Here is an 18,761-nt window from a genome sequence, read left to right as displayed (position 1 = left end):
GTCAAACCGAGAGGATTTCCTGCTAGACTGAACATGGTGCATGAGAAAAAGAAAGAAGCTAGGGAAGATCTGAGCAATGGGAAGAACGGCATCGCCAGTAGTGCAATGGGAGAGACCAGGTTTCTGGACAAAGGACAGGAATTCAATTCTGGATATGTCAGGTCTCAGATGAATGAGACACTCAAATAGAGATGTTGAGTGGCAGTTAGATAGATGATATTGGGTCCGGGGAGAGGTTCTGGATGGAGATAAAAGTTTGGGAATCCTCTCTATATATCTAGGACTTATGAGAATAAACAAGATTATGGCAAGTGAGTATATTTGTATTGTATCTGCAGAAATCCACTCTCATGACACCATTCTGATCAGGATGACATCACCTGTGGGTACGGAATAAGCAACAGTTTGCCTCTCACTACCTAACTTACGCTATGTGGATTTACTTTGCCAGAGAAACCCTCTGCTCAGGCACCATTAGCATCCCCTCCTAGAAACAGAAAGCCCCCTTGACCCCAGCCTTATCAGTTGCAGCCTTGGCCCCCTTTCAGAGATCCTGCCGCCCACCTCTCTCCCACTCCACACAGGGTTGAGCCCTGTTTCTAGTATGTCTCCCTCACCTGGATGAACACCTCAGGTCTGCAGAGCTTACACCCATCAGGCAATAAGAACTGTTTATTTTCTCTCAGAAGCACCTACTGAAGCCAATTAGCTTTACCCCCTGAACACAGCAGCAAATAATGTCATTTTCTTCTGGAAAGCCTGGTCATTTCCCTACCCTGACTCATCCCAGCATAGGTTCACATGTCTTGATGCCGTGACTTCTGCCCTTATAGAGCTGGCCAGAGAGAAAGGCCAACAAGACCCAGAGAATGGGTCTTGCAAAAGTGTGCCCACACATTCCAGTCATGACAGAAGCTTCCTAAAGCTTATGAGTGCCTCCTAGCCATGAGGATGACAGTGTGATTAGCACCCTGTCTGGAATACAGTAGGTGCCCAGGGAATCTCTATCAAAGAAACCATGTCTAACTACAGAAAGCTAAGATTCTGGCACTAGCTAAGGTTCCCCCTTACCATTTGCCATATTTCCTCTTTTTAAAAATAATTTATTTATTTATTTGAGAGAGAGAGAGAGCCAGAAAGAGAACGAGCAGGGGCAGAGGGGCAGAGGAAGAGGGAGAAGGAGACTCCATAAGCAAGAATCCCAATGTGGGGCTCAATACTAGGACCCTAGGATCAATGACCCGAGCCAAAGGCAGACATTTAACCAACAGAGCCACCCAGGTGACTCTACCATATTTCCTCCTGGTGTACTCAAAGGCCTGGAACGAGTTTGCTTGGTTTGACACATGAGTTTGTCAATTCCAGGCATTTTGTCCTCATGCAGGTTGCTGTACTGCTCATAACACACAGTATCTGCCACTCTAAAGTGGGTATAATAGTAGTGCCAGTGGTGGGTACAGTCCCTGTGAGAATTAAATGACTGATGTCTATAAAGCACTTAGCATAGGACTTGGCACAGAGTTAGAACCCAGGATAGTTCAGCTGTTATTAGGGTCCTGATTTATATTTCTAGCTCCTAAACCATACTGTTTATATACATGCATATAAAAAACACACAGATGCACATAAACATAACCCAAAAGAAAGGTATTAAAATGATTCCCTTGCCTATAAGTAGTGCTAGGACTATGTATTGTTGAAAGTTCATCTTAATGCGGTAATATCAATAATGGTCTTCATGTCCAGCAAAGTCCACCTCAGCCAAGATACACTCTGAATAACACGGACCTGATTTTCCTATGGCTTCCTCATTCAGAAATAGAAAAGGTAACAGAGAAGACCATGTTGTGATCGATATCAAGTAACATTTCACCCACAAGAAATAATTGCCGAGTACTTGCCATGTTCTAGGATGTGTGTGTGCGCGTGTGCACACACACACATATAAACGGTAGCTTAGCAGAGTTAAAATAGTCGGCAATCCTGAGAATAATTTAAATCTGCTAAATTTTGAAGACTCAGTACAGACTGAAAAGAAATGTTAAGAGTTAATCACTCTCTAAATTATACACAACACCCACACACACAATTTATCATGTCCAAGGACAGCTAATCCTAGTAAGAATAATAGCACAATTCACAAAGACGGCAGGTCAAGCCCCAACTTGAAACCACATATGCTGCAGAGAAATATAAGTATTACATGCTAAAACTCTAAAACCAAGAGGAAAAAAAAACATCAATGGATCTTAAAATACATCCAAGGGAGGAAGCCAAGTGAAGGATAAGTGTGGCCACTTATTCAGGGACTCAGGGGCAAGACAATGGCAGATAGGCTAAATAAATAAGTTCATGGTCTTGGTCTTTACAGAAGACCTCAGGAAGATTCTCACTTGAACCTGACAAGCGGGTGGTAGGAGATCAGATAGCGGTAAATACACAGGATGTTCCAGACCTGGTTGGCATTGTAGATGTAGACAAGTCACAGGAACCAGGACAATCACCTTCTCTCCTTAGAGGAACTCAGGGCAAAAACTGGGTCCTGCTGGAGAAAATGCTTAGCCTGCCATTAACAATAAGCTGAGGGATCCGAGGACCCCTGAGTGGCCAACTTGTGCCTCTTTCATGAAGTTATTGGCTTCCGGGTTAGCATGGATTTGTTAAATCCCAGCACACCAGAAATTGCAGAGGGCATGCCATGAAGGTTAAGCGGAACAAATTAAAGACGAATAGCCAGGAAAAAGTCTTTAACAGTAGTTAGCACACTTGAATTCGTTACCCCTAAAGATGTGGGCTAAAAATATAGATGCTCCAAAAGTTTAGAAAAATTCAGAGGTGACACAGCCAACATGGGAGCTAGGCTTTCAGGGGAGCAATGAGGCCTGAGGGTAAGGGACTTTGAAAGTAATATTGCCCAGGGGATACACAAGTGCTCCCCATATTTTCCTGGTACCATTGGGCTGGGTATCTTGGAACCCCTGCATAGCAGGAGCCCCTCTCTCTTGCTGAGTTTTGTTATCCTCACTTTCAGCCTTGGCTTTTGGTCTCACGGACCCTAAAGGCCCAGTGGGCAGCCACTGTGCTTCTGCCTGTGATATATATATACAGAGTACAATGTATTCTGCAGAACCAAGAAACAGACGCTGTACCTGCCCAGGGCAAAGGGAGAGGCTGAGCTCACACTCCACCTCTGGCTTCCAGAAACGCTAAGTGTTCTCAAGGGATGAAATCTGCCAAAGCCTCATCCCACCTCCCTCCATCCTCAAGGCCCACCTGTCCCTGTGGAAGTGCTAATGAGTTCTCTGCCAGAGGACATGGGGGACACTGGGGAAGGAAGCAATTTCTGTCAACAATCATCCATTTCTAGATTCCCTTTTCCGTCTGCCCCCCAACCAATAAAAATAAGTGAAGGCTCTGTGACCTCTGGAATGGGCGATAATATATAAAACATGCTGAGGAGAGCATCATCAGGGTGTTTATTATGACCTCCAGGAGACAAGGATCGGGGATCTGGAGGGTCAGTGCACCAGGATGACGCCGCCGAATGAGAAACACATGCTTCAAGCTGTCCTTATTTTAAATGAAAACAATAGATGCAGGGAAATCTTGCTATTTCCAGGCCACGTGCCTTAGCAAATTCCAACACAAAGACCACCTGAATGTCAAGAGGCCATGTGCAGAGAGCTACCTCTGAACACGGAGGAGCCAGCCCCGGGCAGAAATAACACGGTAACATAACCCTAGGAGGAAAATGTGTTTTCAGTTACACCAGGGCCCCGCCAGGCCTCTTCCACAGGCTCTTCCTAAATAGGAACTTGGCAGTGGGATTCGTTGGGCTGGAGGGGATGTCCTTGGCTCCAGAGGTGAGGCCCTCTGGGGTCTTGAGCAAAGTTGGACAGAAGTTCTTTCTCCCTGCTGGTAATAACACTGAGGAATCAGCGTCACAGCCATTTTATTAATTTTCCTGACAGGCAGCTCTCGTTCCATGCAGGCACCACAAAATCAAAACATACGCATGTCAAGTGCCCCATGTGCGGTAGGGCCCTGCCAAGACCGTGTTACATCAACACAAGGAAGCAGAGCCCAGGTCTCAGACCCTGTGCCTGGGCCTGTGGATAACTCCCTGCTGGAGGAAACCCCCAGAGCTTGGTTGAATGAGCCAGAAGAGCTCTCTTGGTGACAGTCCTTTATCCTGGGGTCTGGGTTCCTTGTGTTGAACACAAGAGCCGTCGGAGACACAGGCTACATCTGGCTTTGGGGCATGCCTCTCAGTCCTGCCACACAGACCCCCCTGACAACTCCATTTTGCCTGCATTCAGTTTCATCCAGGCAGGGGAACAGCAGCCTGGATTAAAGAAGCCATTAAAAAAAAAACCCAAAAAGCCACGCAATGTCCTTATTTGTGAGCTGGGTCTGAGCCTGGAGTTCTGTGGAGTTGAGGTCTTTGGGTACATAGTGAGCTGAAGGAATTTTTTGATCCAGGCATCCTTTGCTAAAGTGATGGAAGGGACTCCAAAACAATTTGTCCTTTTACATAAAGGATTATTATCTATGAATTGCCTAAGTACTGTAAATTAGGTGGGTAGAGAGGGTTAAGGGCCGAGAGAAAAGCCCTGCTCTAATCACACGGCTGGGGATGCCCAGGGTGAGCACGCGCATGGAGTCGGTCCATCACCTGCAGCCGCACTCTTCCCACCCATCCTTCCCACTGACTCCAGGGCCATCGCCTCGACTCCCCCGGACAACTGACCACCAGTGCCACATACAGCGGTAATGGCAGCCAAGGGCTAGAGGTCTCACACCTTGGATTGCAGCACTTCTAGCCCCCTTCGTGGGACCTCCTGGTAACTCCAAATTTCCCACCTCCATCCCTACTCACGCAGGAAGGGGAAATGGAAGTCTAAATCCTGAGCTAATGGCCACCAGTGCCAAGTCAGAAAGGCCCAAACTGGGCAGGTTTTACTATCCTGGTCTGCCTCCTTGATGGTCTAGGCTAAGAACAATCCAAGGATGAGGACTGGTGTTATCATTATCCAATGTGCTCCAAAAGCCCTCTTAGGAGGGTGCCTGGGCCCTCAACCCAATGTCCCAGAAACGGGCCTGGCCTGGGCTGGCCACTGTCCCGGCCTGGCCTGTGAGGACAGAGTTGGGTCTTTCATTGCCTGGGTTGGTCCAGCAGGCAGGGGACACTCTGGAGACACTGGGGTGGCTGCCCAGTCAGCTCTGTGGGTTGAGCCGGCTGATGAGGAGGCAAGCAGAGCCAGACCGCCTGTCTCACGGCGTACGGGGCACCGCTGCTGAGGGTTCGGTCCCTCGTTTCACTCTCCATTCAAATAACCATGGCATGTCAGCCCTGCTGGCCTCCTTGATTGTGCAGAAATAAATAAATGAATTATGTTGTTGGGGTTTGGGCTTCAGCACAAACACATGGTCTGCATTTATCCACACAGTGAGAGGTCCACCAGCCACTTGATGTAAAAAAGCAAAATGATAATTCTTTTCTTTAGGCGCTCTGGTGCCATATGGAATGTATATAAATCATATTTTTGTTTTAACAGCGGAGGCTTTGTTGATAGATAAACATGTGGTTTATCTAAAAAAAAAAGAGGATTGTGCTTTGAACAATCATTTAATGGCCGTGGATGTGCCAAATAAAAATAAAAACATAATTTTGAAAGAAGTTGGCCTCGTGCCCAAATCTGTAACAAGGAATTTCTCCTTAACCAAAGCGGTTAAAGCCCGTCGATCTGTTTTGAGTTTAAGCTATGCTCTCTACTCAACCCCACGACAAACTGAATCCGGGGCTAATGGGCTCTAATAGGACAAGACGTTACCTTTATGAATGACCTCATGGAGAAGAGGTTGGCGAGCATGGTGGAGAGGCCTTGAGCCAGGCAGCTCTGGGCTATGAACCCCAGCTTCAGCTCTGCAAGGCAGATTGCATCATCCCCCTCTTTCCAATTCCAGCTCGGGATGTTTAGCAGATGGGCCTGTGGAAGCAAAAGCAAGGTATGAGACCTTAGGTTGCTAAATGTTCAATTATTGCAAATCTCCTCTGGGAAATGCAGCATTGCCCAACTGCTCAGAGGCATTCAGACTCATCCTTTCTTTCTCTCGCCTGAGCCTGCTGTTTGCTGTTTCATTTGACTCTCCTATTCAGCAGACTTCAGTCTTCAGTGGCCTCTCCAGAACATTGCTTCTGCGCCTCCCAAACCCAGGTCTTCCCCTCGGGTTTGTCACGTAGCCAAACAGAGTCCACAGGGAATTTCCTCTTGTGACAGACACATCAGCCCATGCTACTAGGATGTCTGGCTAGGTTGTTCATAAATTGGCTCCTCAAACAGACTCAAGACTGTCAGATGCCTGTGTGTTTTAGAATCCTTTTTTATTTGCATCCCCGAAACTCCAGGTCAGTGGCCCCGAAGTCTGAGTGGGCCTCAGAATCACCTCGTGGGTTGATAGACATATTGCCGGCCCCTCCTTCAGAGTTTCTGATCTGGTAGGGTGCAGGGCGAGGCTGGAGAATTCGCATTTCTAATAAGTTCGAGGTGCTGCTGAGCTGCTGATCCAGGGACCACACTTTGAGAAGCACTGACCTAAATCATCAGGCAAATCACAGTGTAGACATATTACAACATCTTGCAGATGGACTGATCCTATTCAACAGTTAGGTCACACCCCAAGATAAGGACCCAGACATGCTCATCCGATTAGTTTTAAGTGGCATGAAGCAGTCAGAGATCATATGTTGGATGAAGGAATCAAGATTCAAAAACTTCTCCAGGGTTGAAAAAATGGGCAGAAAACCAACCAGGAAAGATTTTAAAGGCCTTAATGTCAAGCACAGCATTTAGGTTCAAAAAAAAAAAAAAAAAAAACAATTGTATAAATTCAAAATGAGAAGACCTAACTTGGCAGTAGAGCTGAGGGGAAAGAAGAAAAAAAAACTTAAGTGTGTGGGTAACTCAAATCCCAAAAAGAGGCCAACCGTGTGACAGATTACAGAGAAAGCCAATGCTTGCTTGTTAGAAATGGTCTCCAGATCAAGGGAAATGAATGTTTCATTCTGTTGTGAACTGGTCAGGCTAGTTCCAGAGTACTTGATCCAGTTGTAATAGTCAGATTTAAAGAGGGAAACTGATAAATTGAATAACTTCCAGAGAAAAATGACAAGCACAAGGAGAGATGGGGGTTCTGGAAAACATCTTTAGAGAAACAGTTAAGAGAGCCAGCAGTGTTTGGCCTGCAGAAGGGCCACAGCCTCACAGAGACGGGATGGTGACAACCTCCGAATACCTCAGGTGCTGAAGAGGGATTGTCTTGCTTTGTTCCAGGGGCCAGAATTAGGACTGACTGGTACACGTTACAAGAAAGCAGTTTTTTGGCTTGTTTTATAAAGGAACTTTCTAAGGATGTAATTTGTCTAATAAATGGAGAAAGCTACCTCCCAAAATGCAAGGTCTTTGTCCCAAAAACTCAGTGTTTTCCCAGGTCATAACAGAAAGACCGCTTGCTTTGCATTTGTGCTTGAATCGGAGAGCTGTGCTAGGCCCCCTCGGATGCCAAGACTTTATGGCCCTGAAATGACTGTTTCTCTCCAGATACCAGCAAGCACCAGGAGCACCCAGAAGGCTTCCCTTCACTGTCAGTACAACACACTACAGTTGTACCTACTAGAAGAGATGGAAGACGCTATTATGGAAACAAAGAACAAGTCCAGTGGGTCCTTCCTCCGCTTGCAGAAATACCACTCTTGTGAAATCCCTTCCTCAAAGTCCTGTGACAGTCTCACAGGTCCTAAGCCAGCAGTGACTCCTGGGAGAGAAGACTGTGTCCTCCCTAATGAGAGCATGGTTAAAAAGTTTGGTGTGTGGGCCATCGTGGATGGTAATTTCTGTCAAGCTGAGTATCAGAGACCTTCTCACATCATAGGCTTGATTCCAGCGGATGGCCTTGCCCTTTACCCTGTTTCTCTCCCTACTCTTCACCGGCTCGCAAAGGCCACCTTCCTCCTTTACTGGCACCGCAGAGAATACACCAGTCTCAGTGGAGAGATACTCATTTGCCTTTATATTATCTGCGAAGAATAAGGAGAAATGAGATCTAAGTAATGAACAAGTAGATCACTGAGTGTGAAAGGAGGTTTGAAGGTCACATAACCTTCATGGTACTTTCAAGCAAGCAAGCAAACAAACAAAGCCTTTTCCAGAGAATCTCTCATATCCCCAGGTGCCAGGTTTTTGAAGGTATGAAGTCCAGGCTTTTGAGCCTTGGGTCCCCCATGTTCCCATCTGGTTTGAGTTCCTTAGACATATTTTACATGTTATTACGTGGGAAAGTCAAGTTTGTTTCATTTCTCAGGCTTCCATATGGCCTCCTTTTATGGGCCATCATATCTTCACCAACTGTGGGGCAGGGAGCAGGGAGGGATGTACCAAAGGCTAGAGGAACATCTGTGTGCATGAAATGAAGAGAGGAAATTTCATCAGGAACTCAAATCCTCTGTTTCTGGCAACTCTGTCCTTCATTTGAGGGACATTTGGGTCCAGTGGAAAATGCCAGCCTCGCTGCACAGGAGTCTAGAGGCAAACCGTGGATCTGGAGAATGAGGCCTGATAAAGCTGGTGTAGCAGGACCAGGATCTCCCTTTGATCAGCCACTGGACCACTCCTCATCTCAAGAAGAAGGAATGTGAAAATACGCTCTCCTGGGAAACCAGGAGAGGTCAATTCCAGTCCCAGTTCCAGCCCTCCCTATACATATAACTTTGAAGAAGCCACCATAAGGAACAAAGTTCATTTCAGAGAAAACACTTTTAACACTACTGCCCAAGTGTGTGAGGATTTTTAGTGATAAAGCTCAACGAACTTGCATTACCATTGGGCCACTGGGATTTGGCTTCCAGGTCCCAAACAAAGACCTCTTTTTCTAGAATCTGTTTGGAAAATAAAAAATCCATGAATAGTTAAGTCATCAGAAGTGACACTTTTCTAAGATACAAACTGTTCTTTCCTTGAAAAGCTTCAAGACATTTACACTCAAATCAAAAATGAGTGCCCTGTACCATTTTCTTTCAGTGTTCAGAGATGGCTGGGCTGAGTGTTTCTCTCCATAAAATCAGATCCACTTTAGAGAACCCCAGTCCTTCTAGAAGGCCTACTGTGAGGAACCACAGTTTGGCTCAGTGGGGTGTGGCTCTATTTAAAGAGAAAGTGACAGTTGGCCATTCTGTCCTTAGCTCACTGCCTGCCAAGTGACCACGAGTTGTACCCACCAGAGCTGCTCTGTCTGAGAGCGCGTAGACTCCCAGTCTGAAGTCACACTGGGATGTTAGCATGCACAGATGGTCAAATGAGGATTAAATGTGATAATGGATGTCAAGCTCTTTTAAAACCATAAAATATGCCACAAATGTCTGAGATTACTATGATGACAAACTCAGGACCGGTTTTACATGGAGAGAAAGTAGGCAGCTTGCCTACATTCCTCTAGGCCCTGGAATACCAGCATCATTAGAGCACAGGGAATTGAAATTCTTTATATTTTAAGTCTCGTATCCAATTATGGAATTAACTGTCACTTGAAGTATGTTGACTATAACATAAGTTTACACACACATACCAGGTTCTTTCAAGAAAGCAAGTTTTAATGGGTGGAGATCTCTGGACATTTAGTCATGGGTGAAGAGAAAGTACAGAGAGAGGAAGAAAAATAATATTGTAAGGCAATGGGAAGAAAAACAGATTAAAGAGAAGGTGGGACCATCTCACGAAATAGCATAATTATAAAGCAGGGTGACAAGTGTCTATTTGCAATTCCATGAGGAATGAGATGACAATGACCAGTGGACCTTTTGCTCCCTCTAGAAGAGAGAAATAAAATGATCGAGAAAAATGTGCCAAAGTCACTCCATCCCTCGTACCCTTACTCATCTGACAGGGGCAAAGTCTCACATGTGGTTTTGCCTGACTCTGAAATCCCAAAATATTGGGGTGGTTCTAAGCAAAAATGTGTTTTCAGCAAATCGTCATGGGTCGGTTGAGGCCTTCATCATTGTTCCTGAATAATTACCATGAAAAGGTTTGTAAAAGACATTCAGCTTGTTATGGTCGTGTGAGTACTGACCAGGTTCCATCCAGATCCTAGGTCCATTGAGCTACTTGGAGTTTGACAGAAATCACAGCTGAAACCCTCCTGAATTTCTTGAAGATGTGGCATCAGTACTCATTGGAAGGAGGAAAAAAAGGAACTGACAGCCCTTTCTAAACATACAACATTAATTTCCCTACTTGATCTAAATTCAGCCAAAAACCTAAACAGCTTAAAGCACTCTCACACTAAATGAAATTTCAAATCATAAATGAAAGAAGAGTTTATTGCCTGAGGAGCTGTCACTAGCCACAGCCTTGCTAATAAAATTCACCTCCACCTACGGGACTGCTGTCAAGAAACTTCTCCAGACCGATGCTTGTGAGTCCCCCAATAGCCTCACTTTATCTCTTCCATGTCCTTGGGTTTTCCAGAGACGAACAGGACAATGGGACCTTGGGTGCCCACCACCAAGCCCACTGGCTGGAGTGCAACCCGTTCTGCAGTGGAACCACCTGCCAAGGGCTGGACAGTGGGCAGCAGACCCGAGTGGTAGGCCAGTCGCCGACAGCAGGCTCCACTCCACAACGGCCTCTGATGGGCCTCCACACAGCAAAATGGGGCAGCACTTGCCAGCAATTAAGAAATAATGGCATGGCACTGGTGCATTTGGCAGAATAGGATCTTCTCTGGGTCACCTGACTGCCTATTTCGTAGGGAATATGGCCTATAAGATGGGACACACATTCACTCACAACCCAGCGGGGAGTTATTGTGTTCAGACAGGACACCTGGTTCCAGGTACTGAGCAGCCTCTGGTTTCTCCAAGCCTCATTACGGGGAATAACCGGTTCCATATCAAACAGAGAAAGGTGCCACCTTCCCTCCCCCAAAGCTGTTTCCCTGGGAGTTCGGTGACAGGCCACATGAAGGAGCAGTGCCTCTGAATGAGAGACTGAGAAGTAATCACAAGGAAAACAACACAGACTCCAACATTTGTTTTCTTTCCAATCCCCTTGTAAACTAGAACATGAGGAAAATTCCTTTATGTTTTTATCTCTGGAGAGCAACTTTTTTCCTGAATTCAACCAAGCCAGTTCTCCTCCTGAATTTGAGAATGCCTTGTTCCGAATTCGCCCCACTCCCACCCACCTCCCCCCGGCACGTGGTCTGCTCCTCCATGTCACCTGGTCTCTGCTTGCCTAGGACACACTCTACCCCTGGACTGCCACGTCCCGAGGGCACAAGGCAGGACCCCTTCACTTACACCCATGGGGGGTTAGGGAGGTCAGGTAGCGTGCTGACCACATAGCAGGGAGTCAGGAGATACTGACTGAAGAAGTGAGTGGAGCACATAAAAAGTGGACATTGTTGAAATGGGATCTAAGATTACATCGATATTTGGACCCTGGGGGTCCAACAGATGCTTCCTTCCGGTGACCAGCGGTAAACAATGTGTTTGCTCTGAAGTGAGGCCCCGGGGAGGTTTGTACCCAGCACCCCCTTGTCCAGGCCTTTGGATTACAGCAGCACATGTGTGCGTGTATGTGTGTGTGCGGGGGTGCATGTGTGTGTGCACATGTGTGTATGCACATGCATGTGTGTGCATGTGTGTGCACGTGCATGTGGGGTGTGTGTGTGCACTTGCATGTGTGGGTGTGTGTGCACGCATGCGTGTGTGGAGGGGCATGTGTGTGTACACGTGTGTGTGGGGGCATATGTGTGTGCACATGCGTGTGTGCACGTGCAAGTGGGGGCGTGTGTGTGTGCACGTGCATGCGTGTGTGGGTGTGTGTGCGCATGCACGTGGGGGTGTGTGTGTGCAGTGCATGTGTGTGTGTGCACATGCATGTGGGGGCGTGTGTGCGCATGTGCATGTGTGTATGTGTGCATGCGTGGGGGCGTGTGTGCACATGCATACGTGTGTGCACATGCATGTGGGGGCATGTGTGCACGTGCATGCGCGTGGGTGTGCACATGCATGTGGGGGGGGTGTGCGCGCATGCATGTACGTGTGTGCATGTGCATGTGTGTGTGGGCATGTGTGTGCACGTGCAGCTGTACCAAGAGAGGAAAGAGACCGGGTGCACTTGTGCATCTCTGAGCCTGGGACAGGCTCGGGCTCTCGCTGTCTTACCTTGTTGTGATACTGCAGCATCTGAGTGATGATTCTTATCTTCGGATGGTAGTTTTTTATGGAGATTACTCTGAAAAAGAAAGAGCCAAAGCTGAGGCAGGGTCTGCCTTACTCTTGAAGTCTGATGGGAACTTGAATTTGCACCCAAACAGAGTGAATGTGGGACTAGTAGCCAGGCCCGTCAAGAGGGCTTGTGGGCACAGGACCAAGTTAAACTGTGTCCATCACTGTACCCCATGGCGTGAAAAAGAAATCCACAGAATGGCCACAGACTGTGCCCTGGGCAGAGAAGAAGAGAGCAGTCCTGTGGTGCCTTGGTGTCGGCGTGTGGACCCGCGTGTACTGGGGCGGGGGCTCCTGAGCAGGGGTCACAGGCTTACTGCCTACATAGGCATGTAAATAAGGCAAGCTTCACCCACGGGGCGAGGGAGGTTTGCAATCTCACATACCCTAGGGACGAGCCTAGAAACAATTTGCCCTGAGTCCAATTCTCCAAGTGAACAACTTGAGACAACAATGACAAATCAAACAAGCAGCTTGACAAATGATACTAATTGTCACACACACATGGCCACTCACAGAAATTATTTCTGAGCAGGGCTCTTATGATGGGATCAATGACTCAGCCTTCGATAGATAATAGTGTCTAAATGATGACTTTAATGCTGGTTGGAAATAAAAACCAAGGCCTGGCGCGGGCCACAGTCTGGTAGAAAATTCCACTCTCCCCCCAACGCAACGCCCTGGGAAACTGCCCTCCGTCTATACGCCCTATGAACCACTGCCCTCCCCCACCCCACCCCTCGCTTCTGCTCCCTGAGACAGTCACTGGGCTCTAAGTGGAGGAATAGAAACACCTGGATTCCAGTTCCAGTCTTGTACCAAGGAACTGGGTGACCTTCAGGAAATCCCTGGGCTCTTTGTGACTGTTTCCTCATCTGGACATTGGGGGCAACGGTACCTGCTTTATTTATTTCACAGGCTTTGGTATGAGCAGCAAATGAAAGACCAGATGTGGAAATGCTTTGAAATCATTAAAAGCTCTCTCCACATGTAAGTTATGGTTTTTGTCATTACCGACTCTGTCAGAGGTGACATTGCACATTTCCTTCTGTGACAAAGAAAGCTAAAGAATGGAATTCCACAGAATGGCCCACCTCCTAAGCCTAATCAGAAATGCAAGCGCGTTTATTAGGACCACCCCCACAAACTTTGCACCAAGAACCATCTCCATGCTTCATCCCTTTTTTTGTGCAAAAATGGAGAGAAGGCAGTCAGGGAGCAGTTTTTTTTTTTTTTAATTGAACATTTTTTTTTAAAGGTTTTATTTATTTATTTGGGAGAGAGAGAATGAGATAGAGAGAGTATGAGAGGGGGGAGAATCAGAGGGAGAAACAGACTCCCCGCTGAGCAGGGAGCCCAATGCGGGACTCGATCCCCCAGGACTCCAGGATCATGACCTGAGCCGAAGGCAGTTGCTTAGCCAACTGAGCCATGCAGGTGCCCCAGGGAGCAGTTTTGTCTGAAAAGCTGCAACTTGTGAATTTAGGAAATGGATCGCACAGAAGCCTCTTCTGCACAAATTCACCCTGGGCTTTTGCACTTTAAGGAATTCATTTTATTTTTGAAAAAGTGTTGTGTTGGCTCTTGCTTATAACTCAAGGACTTTGAGCCTTGGTCAGCCCTCAGAATTCAGTTCACAGCCTCCACTGGTTTTCTGCATTAGCTCATTTCAAATGGATCTTTGACATTTTAATTTCAAAAGGGGCAGATTGGTCTCATTAAACTAAGGAGAAAGGAGGATTATACAAATAAGGGAAAGACGAGCCCAATTTTTAACCCTGAACTTCCCGTTTCCTTTCACTGCCTGGGCCTTAGTTCTGATTCTGGATGGCTTCACTACATTTCTGACACTACCTTTGTCCTGTAATTTTTACACGGTGGCATCATGCCAAACACCCTGATAACTTACATGTCTTCATATTAGCCCTACCGCAGCCTAAATGAAATATTGCGATTAAGAGAAATGCCCATTTCCAAACTATTACTCATTTCAATTATTCACTTTTGGAAGGAAAAAAAGAAAGCACTAGCCCCAAACTTCTCTGGGGGTCTACACATTCAACTTTATCTTCTTTTGTTTTTTATGTCTGAAAAATCTGAAGATCAGGAAGCCTAGTTCCTTAAAGGCTACATTTTTGTCATTTCAAATGACACAAAAACGGGGCAAAGGATGGAAATCCTAGTTCAGGGAAGGGGTCACTGAAGCTCCTGATGCTGAGCTGTTGTAGTCACTTTCCAGCTGTGACTAGTTAGGGGGTGGACCCAGGTGTGGACGCACGTCCCCACTCCACCACCTCCCTGCAGGCTGGCAAGCCCCATGCGGACAAGAGTTCATGCATCAACTTCCTTAAAACAACTGCATGAAAGCATATGGCCAAAGAAAAGCGGGAGGAAAGAGAACACTGTGCCAGATGTCGTTTGCCAGACACAGGGACCAGATGCTGAGGGAAAGATGTGCTCATCCCTGAGGCACCAAAGGATGCCCCCCTCCCCACCTCAGTGACGGGAAAGCTCATGTCACTCCGGGCCACTGATGAGAAGCAAAGGAAGGGAGGTGGGAGCATCGTGATGATGCAACTTCCCAAGCCCTCACCCCAGGTACATTCTCAGGCCATAGCAAACCAAGCTGCACCGAGAGAGAGGTCTGTCTGGACCAAAGGATGGCTGCTCACAATTAGGGAAGAGTTCTTGGGAATGTAGTGGGAGGGAAATGTTTTCTCTTAGTTCATCTCTTCTCTCCAGAAGCATCTCTTTATTATTCCCTTCCAACGCAGGAGGGGAAAAAAAAGAATCCTAAGGGGCTTTAACTCTCTGGAGCTAAATATCTTTTTTGTCATTCCATTGTCACAGAACAGTGGTCTTCTGAAATGAGAAACGAATAAGGAGTGGGGGTCAGCCATGTCACGCCAGGCCAGGTCATGGCCTTCCATGTGCCTCGCCTGTTTCCAGGGAGGGCCCTGGGCAGTGTTCTCCAGAGTGTGCCCCTGCCCACCCAAAGATGTTCTGTAAAGAGAGGGGGGGCAGGGGTTGGAGTCAAATAGGTTCGATAGTTCTCCGTAGAACATTATCTTAGAAAAGCATTTTAGTATTAAAAGCACTGAGAAGGCTTTCAGTGAAGACACTCTTTCATTCTGGGAAACTGGCCGAAACAAGCTCACCAGTCAACCAACTCCTCTTTGTGGGGGATATTAATCAACATACTACAGACACACTCGGAAAGTTCCAACATGGAGCTTCTCAAGCTTGGCACTATTGCCATTTGGGGCCCAGTAATTCTCTGCTGTGGGGAACTGTCCTGTGCACTGTAGGATGTTGAACAGCATCCCTGGGATGTGAACAACATCATCTCCTTGTTACGACAACCAAGAACATCTCCAGATATTTCTAAATGTCCTCTGGGGGACAAAATCACCCACAGTTAAGTCATTTCGGGTCCACTCCCCCTTAGGGAAAATGGTACTTTACTTCAGGCCTATACCCATCTCAATCTATCTTTCCTAGTCCCGTCTGAAACATCTCAGACCCAAGACCCGTTGTGAGCCCCAGGTCTCCCCTCTGCCAGGGATAACCTTCCTGTCGACGATGCCTTGTGTCACTGCCCTCCACAGCCACCAGTGCCTCAGCTCCCCCTGGACCTATGCTTGTGGCAAGGGGTAGGGTGGCTTATGAGGGACAGAAGTTCCCACAGAGATGGTGCTCTGCAGAGAACCCAAAAGGGCAGCCAATGGGCTGCAGAGCACCAAGTCCGGAGCTTTCCCTGGCCTCCCCGGTGTTACCTCATTATGTTGGAGGCATCTTCAGCATCGGGGTCAGCGCAGTACTTGTTGGCAAGGATGAGGCACGCATCTGCTGACTCTATCTAAGACACCGAAAGGGAAATCACAGAACACAAACATATAAATAGCCACGCTTGGTTGCAGTCTTTCTCTGTTGACAGCTTTTGGGGAATCTGGTGCTTTGCAAGGAAAGAAAAAAAATAATCCTGAGAGATTATAGTTTTTGTCAAAAGTGTAGGTTGCAAGTTCTTGTTATGGTTAAACATTTCATCTTATTGTTGTTCGAGGGTACAACATGTATCTTGGCAATTAAACTTTTCAATTTGCATAGTCACTTAGATGTCATCTTTCCAGATTTCTTTAAATAACGATTAATGAAGCCTTTCAGTCCCCTCCCTGCCTCCTTCCCCGAACAATGGATCTACCCCATCATCCTAAATTTTTTAGTCGGGAAATGGCGTTAGGTGAGCTAAACCCCTTCTCTGAGGTTACCAAGTTAACTGAATAGTCAGGGATTCAGAAATTGAGACTCCAAAGTCCTTCATCTGACCTTTTTCACATCTTAACAGTGGAACAGAAGGAAACAAGAGCCCTAAATCAGATAACAGCTCAGTATTGTTTAGTATTCAATTAGCATTCAGATATTCGAAAGACAACAAATCTATGTGTATGAAATGATGTGTTACAGATGAACTCAAAACCTACTGACTTATCTAAACATGAGCCAAAATAAGATTTATGCCTTTGAGGGAATGATGAGTTATGTTAATAATTGCTTGCATCTAAATTAGGTCCTTGAACAGTAACTATTTTCTCCAAGTTCTCATTAGATTTCACATTAGTCATAACTTGGGTCATGTCTGGATAATATTAAGAGTAACTGGACTCTATAAGCATAAGAATTCTCATGCTGGCTCAGGTCTGCAATCTGTCCCACTTGTTATGTTGTATTTAATAGACCATTCCCGCATTTTGGTGGGAGGCCATGGTTTCCTCCATGGTATGTCACAAATTGTCTCTAGTTTTCTTTAATAATCCAAAGAATTTACCCAGATCCTTCTGCTTATTCACGTTTGCCAATGACATTATTTACTAAATTAAGTAGTGACCACAGTTAACGTTTAGATGTCAGTGGATTCACAATATTAATCTATACCCACTGCCATGCAAATATTGAATGTGCTTACAAAATCTATATAAAACGAGCAAAGTAGCAGATGCCACTTTGCTGTATCCTTTTCCTTTATAAGCCTCAGGTCTGCTTTATAAGAAGATTCTAACTTAGCAGATTTTGGAATGAAAGATTAGCCCTTTACCAAGTGATATCAGATATCTGCATGTTTAGTTTTGTGTTTTTAGTCTTTGGTGGTGGAAAAAAAAGGAAGCTCAAAATGTTTTACGGCCTAGTAGAATTTTATTTATACTTTATCCTTCATGTTCCTTTCCAATGTAAATAATAGATTTCAGAGCTACACTGAGTCCAATTTAAGTATTTAAGATGGGAATTACTCTATTATTATCTTGTATATGAGTCTCCTGAATCCATACAACTGGTCTACTCCCTTGAGGAGTGCTGATATTGAGGGAACCAGCAAAGTAACTTTCATTTTATGACTCGTCCAAGTGAGGGAAGTGGTGTAGCAAGTGCCAGTGGAACGAAGCTCTGGGACCAGTGGAAGGGTGATGTCAAGGCTGGTGGCATCTGACTTATCTCATTAGGGGTGTGGAGGTGACTCTTGGCCATCCTAGGAGGCATATACCCTCACCACAGAGTCAATCTCCCTCTCAGATGGAGTAAAAGCGGAAGTCACCTCTTCCTTCTTACCTTGACTCTTGCAAGATCATGTGGATTGAGGACTGAACCCTGATAAAATTCCACCTGAGTAAAATGTCGTTTGAACAGAGCCTCAAGCTCCAGGTTAGGGGAAATGCTGGCAGGGAGAGAAGAAACAGCCATTAATAAAATAGACTCAGGTATTCCTGCTTCCATGGCCTTCTTTCTCTCTGACTTCCAAAGAGAAAGACCTAGGAAAAGGCTTTCACCTTCAAGGCAGCGCCCTTTCTTGCCAGAAATAAAAGGTTCACACTCGAGAGAAATAAAACCCCAGCCCCCTGAAAACCCAAACCAGTACTGAGGTAAAATAAAGAAGCTCACGGTCTTCACAAGTCTGAGGCCAATGAGGCGAAATGTCTTCAACTTTGTTAGGAATGGAATCTCTATTTTATGAATAGAGACTGAGCTGTGACATTAGAGATTAGCCAAAGGTGCCCTGGCAGAGCCCCCTGCTCTTCCCTCCCTCAAAGCCTTTTCCCTGCTTCTCAGCCACATGCACTTCTCATGTCCCTGATCCCAGGGCCTGGATCAAAACACGTCACCTCTGAGCAGCCACAGACAGAGATAATTTACTCTCGGTACCGTTCTTGATTCACACATGCATACACTCCTCATCATTCTTAGTGCTGAGCTGTACAGACATCTTTCCCATTGGAGGACAAGAATTAAAACACTGATTGACCTATTCATCTATTTATTACTTCTGTAGAGATGAAAGATATCTACTCTCTATAGGTCTTAGGCTAGGTGCTGGGAGATGATATTTGGTTCAAACCTACTAGGTACCAAGAACTGTGTTAGTCAATGCTTGCCTAACATTCATTAAGTGCTTAGTATGAATTGTTAATGTTTCCCAGAACTT

At 46.1% G+C, this 18,761-nt stretch overlaps 1 protein-coding gene across 21 annotated transcripts in view; it reads right to left on the bottom strand.

Moving 5' to 3' along the window:
- The window catches only part of KCNMA1 (potassium calcium-activated channel subfamily M alpha 1), a 721,733-nt gene that overhangs the window by 187,503 nt on the left and 515,469 nt on the right, over window positions 1–18,761 (bottom strand). For all 21 annotated transcript variants that reach the window (XR_013449725.1, XM_078077542.1, XM_078077543.1 and 18 more), the window contains exons 11-14: window positions 17,891–17,996; window positions 16,066–16,148; window positions 12,227–12,296; window positions 5,835–5,990 (exon numbers count right to left, since the gene is read on the bottom strand). Coding sequence is in view for 20 of the 21 variants with exons in the window: in XM_078077542.1 (XP_077933668.1) it covers window positions 5,835–5,990; window positions 12,227–12,296; window positions 16,066–16,148; window positions 17,891–17,996 (415 nt within the window). In the remaining variant the exon portion in view is untranslated. The remainder of the gene's footprint in view (window positions 1–5,834; window positions 5,991–12,226; window positions 12,297–16,065; window positions 16,149–17,890; window positions 17,997–18,761) is intronic.

Source organism: Halichoerus grypus, chromosome 7 (genome assembly GCF_964656455.1).
Source record: "Halichoerus grypus chromosome 7, mHalGry1.hap1.1, whole genome shotgun sequence".
NCBI classification, from domain to species: domain Eukaryota; kingdom Metazoa; phylum Chordata; class Mammalia; order Carnivora; family Phocidae; genus Halichoerus; species Halichoerus grypus.
The sequence above is the reverse complement of the archived record's forward strand: the minus strand, read 5'-3'. Positions and strand labels throughout refer to the sequence as shown.